This window comes from Hemiscyllium ocellatum, chromosome 15 (genome assembly GCF_020745735.1).
Source record: "Hemiscyllium ocellatum isolate sHemOce1 chromosome 15, sHemOce1.pat.X.cur, whole genome shotgun sequence".
Taxonomy (NCBI): domain Eukaryota; kingdom Metazoa; phylum Chordata; class Chondrichthyes; order Orectolobiformes; family Hemiscylliidae; genus Hemiscyllium; species Hemiscyllium ocellatum.
The window spans coordinates 47,790,906-47,799,123 of NC_083415.1; the positions used below are offsets into that span (position 1 = coordinate 47,790,906).

The 8,218-nt window shown below is 36.6% G+C and overlaps 1 protein-coding gene across 1 annotated transcript in view; it reads left to right on the forward strand.

Annotated features, from left to right (window-relative positions):
- LOC132822974 (proto-oncogene tyrosine-protein kinase Src-like) overlaps window positions 1-7,834 on the forward strand; it is a 167,081-nt gene extending 159,247 nt beyond the window's left edge. Inside the window, exon 12 of the mRNA XM_060836447.1 lies at window positions 3,465-7,834. Coding sequence (XP_060692430.1) covers window positions 3,465-3,673 — 209 coding nt within the window. The 3' untranslated portion in view covers window positions 3,674-7,834. The remainder of the gene's footprint in view (window positions 1-3,464) is intronic.
- The last annotated feature ends 384 nt before the right edge of the window (window positions 7,835-8,218 follow it).

Sequence of the window (8,218 nt, forward strand, 5' to 3'; positions counted from 1 at the left end):
TGGTGGACCAGTATCTCCATAAAGTGTTATCTAACTTCACTGGATTGATATAATATGAGAAAGTGACACAGGAATTCCAACATTTGAAAGGAGTTGTTTATTGGTTGATCTTGCCTAAGTGTATTTCTACACCCTTCTTGTTTATACCATGGCTCTGGTCACTTGTGGAAAATATATCTATAGTGTAATGAATTAGCTGGTCTCACTCAAGCTTTGCAGCCAGAGAGCTGAATCTTACCAGGTTCTTGGAGGTGATAACAGATGGGAGGGATTTGATGACTGGATATCAGCCTCTGTGGAGTTACTTCAGGAGGGTTTTGTAAAGTAGCAGGGAATTTCATTTAAAAAATTGTCTCACTGCTGGGCAACATTCTGTTGATGGAAAGGATGTGGAATAATTTGCAGTATTAATGCTTGTAGTCAGAGGCATAATCAAGGTAATCCCCAGACCTCCAACTATCCCTTCAGAGGGGTTTCTCCACCATCCCATGTGGAATATACCAACCTTGGCCTCCTAAACTTTATGTTGCACTTATTTATCTAAGGGCACCTCCATTTGAGAATCCCTGAAATGTTCTGAATAGTCCCAGCAATGCCCACCACTTTTAGTCAAGGAACTGCCAGGTAGCTAATAAGGAGGCCTCAGGCCTCCTGGGCTACTACTGTCAACGTGTATGGACTTTGAGGCCTACTTTTTTGCCCACGTCTGAACCCAAAGCCCATGCTAACAACTCAGCCCCGAGTCGGGGAGAAACTGGAATCTAACTAACTCCCTGAATTCAGGAAAGGTAAATTTATATTGACTTCCCTATCTTGATTGCTACATTAAAAACAAATTAAACAATATGATATGATACACCTCCAGTTGGGGGACTTGAATTTAGAGTTCCTGTCTCAAAGGTAGGGAACACAACCAGTGCGTCACAATGTTTGTTTTTATTCTACCAACAACCATCCTGGGATATGGTGACCCCTGCTGGAGTGTGCATGTGTGGATGCTGGCTCAGAACTGGCCTGCAAGTCAATACCTCTTCATGATAGCATGTCCTGCTTAACAGGCAAGGCTCAATGAGTAATGACAACTTGGGCATGATGCTGGAAAGCAACCTGTCATCATAAGCAACGACATGGTCTTTTTCTGAAGGAGGACAAAACAGGGGAAGTGTGCAGAGAGGGGATATTGCTCAGAAGAGAATTACTTATTTAAAACAATGCTTTGATTGCAATTTAACCAATGCATGGAAAAGGTGGAGAGGTAATCCATTGACCTTGCCCCTCACCGTCACACTGACTTGAACATCATGTTTCACAGCAGGTCCCATCCACTGACAACCAGCTCACATTCTCTCAACTGAGCTAACTGTTCAGTAGTTCTAATGAGCTAATTCTGGTTCTGCATTTGTCAAATTATAATCATTTGTGAGCACAGCGGCTGCTGTACAATATTCTTTTTAATTTGGGTGTCATAGGAATGCACTCAATCAAAAGAAAAGTTACTTTGAATTAATGCAAATTTTGAAATCTTCCAATCCATGATTTTCAATGTTCAAGAGTAATGAATGCTTGAATTGCCAATCCTTGAAGTTGGACAGGTAATTGCAGATGCTAACCATAGAGTGCATGGATTCAGGCCAAAATGTTTCTTCAGCTGTAATCCACTCCAAGTTCCACCTAAATTCTAATAATCTGACATCACATCCTGCCCTATTTCCATTGAGCAACTTATGCACACCAGCAATGCAAATATATTTATCACGTGTAAACATTCTTGTGAATCAGGAAAGTGTTGGACAAAAGATTCCATAAGAAACTGTGGGATGGGTAGTTTAGCCTATTGTACAGTTGGTGAAATAAGTAAAGAACTCTCAAACTTCACATGTAAGAATTGGTCACAGTTCTGGTTATTTTTGATTTACTTGAAATGCAATGAAATGATTGAACTGAATTTCAACTACTAAGCATTTTTAGTCTAGCATTAAACCAAAAGTGACTCATTAAAGCAAAAGTGACTCATTAAACATGCTCAACAATGCTGCATGTGTAATTTCTGATTTGGAGATGCCGGTGTTAGACTGGAGTGGACAAAGTTAAAAATCACACACCAGGTTATAGTCCAACAGATTAAATTAGAAGCACTAGCTTTCGGAGCGCTGCTCCTTCATCAGGTGGTTGTGGAGGACACAGTTGTAAGGCGCAGAATTTATAGCAAAAATTTACAGTGTGATGTAATTGAAATTATACATTGAAAAATACCTTGATTGTTTGTTGAGTCAATCAGACAAGATGGCACTTATTGTTAGAAAAGCTGAAGCTACCTTGAGAATGTAACTTTAAAGGAGATCTGGGATTTACATATTAAAGAACCCAAACTAACATATCCCATTCTAAAAGATGAAAGATTTACTTTAAAATTTGTTTAATATATCATTATAGCTCCATGACACTGTAACCCTTTTGCTATAAATTCTGTATGTTATGATCCTGTTCCACAACCACCTGATGAAGGGGCAGCGCCTCCGAAAGCTAATGATTCTAAATAAACCTGTTGAACTATAACCTAGTGTTGTGTGATTTTTAACTATATATTTTCTGTAAATGTCTGTGCTGTAATGGAGTAGCTCTGAATTTGATTTATAAACTTTCTTCTAACTGCTTCAGCCAAGAAAATGCTGCCTTGTTAAACAGCTGACTGAAAGCAACTCTATCATTTAGTTAATTTATCTAAAGTTAAGAGTGGATATTGTTCAACTACTTGTTCAAAACATCACTTACTTGGCAGGAGTTTGTTACGTATGCAAATTTTCCCTTCTAACTTCCAGTTTACAAAAATATGAATGTCCGTGTTGAAGTTGTGCCTTATAACACCTCGTGTGATATCTCAAATTGCTTTGTACTTAATTACTTACATTTTGAAAAGCAAAAACTGTTATTTGGATCATCAGATCAGCAATTGATGTACAGCTGAATTTGCGGCCCGGATTAAATGGTTAACTATAATAGGGGTCCAATAATTTACTTCTCTGCTCATTGCCTGGAAACAGAACTTGTCGTCTTGTCTTTGTCCATGGCCAGAGCAGTGAAGCAGGTGATTTACATCAGCAGGCATTAACCTCTGGTGGACGTCTTCTGATTATTTTATGAATGAAAAAAAAGCTAAGCGCTTTGATAGGTTAGTTATTTAATAGTGTGCACTGAACTGAATCTGGCTAGGCATTAGTATAAACACTGCAGTCTATTCAAGTAAATCATCGTGATTCAAGGTGATTGCTGTCTATGTTGGAGGGCAGAGGAATTGTGGCTTATTGATTCTTTAGGGCTGTACAAATTAATTTAGAACAGTTCACAAGTCTCATTAACAGCAAGTTCACATGACTATTGTTCTTTACTCCATGGCTGATTATTTCTGCAGAGCTGGTTGTTTGGATACTGAATTTTTACTCATGTTAATTTGTTCTGATTGTCAGGAATGGTAAATCGGGAGGTATTGGATCAGGTGGAACGGGGATATCGAATGCCGTGCCCGCCTGAATGTCCCGACTCTCTTCATGATCTCATGATACAGTGTTGGAAGAAGGAGCCAGAAGAGAGGCCGACCTTCGAGTATTTACAGTCCTTCCTAGAAGATTATTTTACTTCCACGGAACCTCAGTACCAGCCTGGAGAAAATCTATAGGCCCAGCCAATACTTGCAACACCATGGACATAGTGAATTTCTGCATTCTGCAGCTGCACTAAGTCTAGCTGCACGCAGCCCTTAAATCTGCTTAATAACTGGAATTCCTGTACACTGTGCACTAACTCATTTCTGCATATTGTTCCACACATAGTATAGATAATGTTGTTGATGAGGCACTCTAGGTATTTAATTTTCATTTCACCACTTTTTGATTTGAAAGATTCTAACTAAAGAGGTAATGAAATGTTTCCAGGTGCAAGCAAAGCAAAGCCAAAACAGCAAACAAGGAATTCTGTCTCCATAATTACTCTTCAGTTATGTCTAGGGTTTATTGACTATCCTTTCTATTCTTCAACAATGGAAACAAATCGAGATTGATGCAAGTTTGTCTTTCCAGAAGTAACTTTTTTCAAAAATTCAGCTTGTAGCTTGAGAAATCTATTAACCGTACCTAGGATTAACACAAACCGGAATTATCTCTTGTGCATGTGGTGCTAGGTTAGTTCATCTAGATTCAAATCAAACGTATTTACATCACTGGAAATTGCAACTGCATTATGATATTTTGCACATTTCCTTTTCCTTAAATAGTGGTACAACTTGCTAATGTTACCATTCAATATTATTTATATTTAATCCATTTTATATAAATTGAGGAAAATTAGTTCTGAACAAATGGTGGTAAAATCAGAAATATTTCAGTGTTTTGTATCTCCCCTGATGTGTATATAATGATTTCTTTGGATGAGAGGAACCGAAACACTGATATAGCAATAATGTGAACAAGCAAAAGAAAAGCTTTTTTTAAGGAAAAAAACCACATAGATTTAGTTCAGTAGCTGAGGTAGTAATGTTCTTTTTGGTTAATAACAAATGGATTTTGCAACTGTAAGACATGCACCGCTGTTTCACTTCTGCAGTCTTATACTAACTCAATCAATTGTATTTAGTTGTCCTCAGGACTTCCCTCTGGTGGTCATCCTGAATATGAAAAACAATCTGTTTCCCAGACAGAATTACTGAGATGACATGGATGTACATTACCAATACAAAATCAATCTTACTACAATGTGTGACATTTACAAAATATTTTATTTGGTTTACAACTGAACAATCCATCTTCCAACAATTATTTTACTTTTTTAAAAGTGAAGTTTTTGAAATCTTTGGACTTTGGAATTATGTTGTAAATATTCAAGCATGCAGAATACAGAAGTATACAAGTGTACAGATGTATACAAGTATACAGAATTTCCACTGTCTGTACAACATTCATATGGTTCAATGTTAACCGTTTTACTTTAAACTGGTTAATGCTGTTACAGTGGTAAAATAATTCCATATAAATTTATTAATTAGTTAGCACTAATATTTACAGTGTGGAGTTTCAAGGATTTTTACATTTTAATATATGTCTCCAAAAGCTCTGTGTTGCACACACTAGTCGAGTTGTTTATTGGGTTTTATCCCAATATCCTGTAGAATGTTCTATCACATGTTTCATGAAGTGGTTATGAATGGTTTTATTTGTGATTGTGAATCTCCTGGATGAACAACGATAATTTGCTTTCACGGTACTCACTGTTATTCAAAACAGAGGTGCGGCAAAATGCAGGGACTATAGCCACTGATGGTTATGCCTTTGACTGCATTATAAATACAACAAAATATTATAATGCAATTATGTAGAAGAGATCAACTTTATTGATATCTCTTTAATAAATCTCCTTTAACTCTGGTACTTGCTGTATCATGACATTTATAGTAATATTTTATAGCTTTATTACTATTGGATGTTATGATAATCCAGAAAAACATATGATATCCCAGAGCTTCCCATTTTCCACAGTACAAACTATTTGATTCCCTTATTTTGTTTGCATTTGTTCCTGAATTCTTCTCCATTTAACTCCCGTGAAGAATAGTGTTGAGATTTATCCCCCCCACTCATAATTTTTGTTTATCATTGATGAAGTTGTAGATTAATATTGACACATTGTTGACATAAACAGATCTTGCCTTGAACATTGAAATATTGACCTTGACTACAGATTGGGGAGTACAAGCTGCAACAGGTAAGGAGGGTGGATTGGCTCCCTTCTTTTGATCACCTCATTTGCCAACAAATATTTATTGTTCTGTTTAGCACAAAACTATGTCTATCTGTAGTAAAAATGTCATTGCCCATTGTTTGTTTTAGCAGTATGGAGCCAAGTACAGGCATTACTTGAGTGAAAGGAAGAGCAATTCCATTATCTGATGAATATGAGAAAGTAATAAAATGCAGTGTTAAAGTATGGATTTACATAGGTGGAATGATAAAGGTAGATACTGCCCAGTACTGAAGGAAGATGGAAGGCACAAATAATTTAAAGTCATTACGGTGTCCTTGAAATGTAAAAGGCTTTAACCTGAGACTGTGGTTGTTAATTTGATATCTTTCATCTTTGATAGTGATAGATTTTGCAGGTCATTTTAAGTTCTTGTTGTTTGGCTATTTCTCCCCAGTTTGTATTGTCACTGGACACTTTATCCTTCAAGAGGCCAAGAGAGGGATTTTCCTAAACCTGGTTCCAGTCAAAAATCCATCCCCAATCCCCCAAAAAACAGTTCCTTGAAATACAACCTTGTTTTGGGATAATTTCAACTTCAGAAATTATGTTTCTTTTGGTTTGCTAATCATTGCCAAGTTCCCATCTCCAATTTATGAGAATTCATGAGTAGGGGTAAATTAGAAAGCAGACAAATGGGTTCCTTCCCACCTGACTGAGTTTCAGTGCCTTTTGACAAAATATTAATTGGGGCATGGATGGTCTTTATTTATTATAAACTTGGTTTCCTGACTTGGCAAGCCTGTGATCAGCTGACTTCTCTGGCCATTTCAAATTGATGTTCTTACTTTTTAAAAAAAACATTTCAGTCATCAAACATCCCAGGTATTGAATCATCTGATGGAATTCAGAAGTCATATTTTATCACTCTCATAACAAAGCTTTGCCTTTAACTATTGATTTGACTGCAGTATTCCATTGCTCATTGTTTGAAGCACACAGAGACTTGGCTGAAATGGAAAGCTGTTCTTACTGAAACTTAAGATGCCAAACCTCTTTATACCTGTCATCATATTCAACTGAACAATCTTGTGTGTTTAAACATTAAAATTGAACATAAGCTTACATGCATTAATGTGGGTTTAAGTTTGAACTGCATACAACCACTTAAATGAGTAATACATTTCCAAGGCTCTTATTTCATTTTCTGACTGGAGTGAACAGTAATCATTACATGTGTTTACGTTTGGAAGGGCAAGAAATTGTGTAACTGAAAATGCTTGTTAATATTACCCTGTGAATTCCTAACGAGTGTGAATAATCGTTTTGTGCAAACTGAATTTGCTATTCAACAGCAACCAACTGCATTTGGCAATGCCTCTTACAATCACAGGTGTTTCTCTTGTCCTTCCTTTACTGTGAATGCAACACAATCTTGGGTAGGTGTACAGAAAGGGTGTGAGGAGAAGGAATAATAAAGTCTGCAATGATTAGGCTGGCACATTCTTCCTATGATCTGGAAGAGAATTCCAAATTTGTGGGTAAATTAATATAAGGACACTGGAGTCAAAACAGGGGAATCAGTTCAGTCAGTCCTTTGTATATACTATACAGTATTAAAGATTTTAGATGGATAACATACTGTTCAAGATTTAAATTTTGGGCAGGGTAAACCAACAAAACATCCGCTGAAGTGATAACTTTAATAATTCTCTTCCTTTGAATCTCTGGTTTTCTATTGCCTATTATATATTCAAAAACCATCTCTTTTTTTCCATTTTAAAATGAACGAATCGTGTATGTAATGCTTTGGTTACTGTGGTACTTTTGACATGGCGTATACATTCCCACAGCCTAAGCAGAGAATATAATGATTACTAGCTCTGCTTTTGTTTTGTTCTTATTTTTTTTATAAAAGAACTTGCAATCTTTGCATTTTGAAAACCTTAATAAAACTCACATTTGTATGTAGTAGCGCACATTTCTGCTGTGTATAAATCTCATGTTCAGAATGGAGTCTTTTTTGTAATTTTGGGAAGGGCGGGGAGGAAATTCATTTTGCAAGTCCATGTTCCTTTTATTGTGCAATTAAACAGATATGATTAAACCTTTTGGTGAGATCACGGCATTTTTCTGCAAACTAACAAAAACAATTTGTTCCTGTGCCAGATTATGGAGTAAAAAATGAGGTCTGCAGATGCTGGAGATCACAGCTGAAAATGTGTTGCTGGTTAAAGCACAGCAGGTTAGGCAGCATCTCAGGAATAGGGAATTCGACGTTTCGAGCATAAGCCCTTCATCAGGAATCCAATTTATTTTCTCCTGTTAAATTGCAGTTGCCAATGAAATGATTGATGGAGTGACACAACACAGAAAAAGATCCTTCAATCCAACTCATCCATGCCAACCACGTTTTCCAAACTAAGCTAATTCCACTTGCCTGCATTTCGTCATTAGTCTATTAATTTCAGAATTTTAATTGAATCCAATT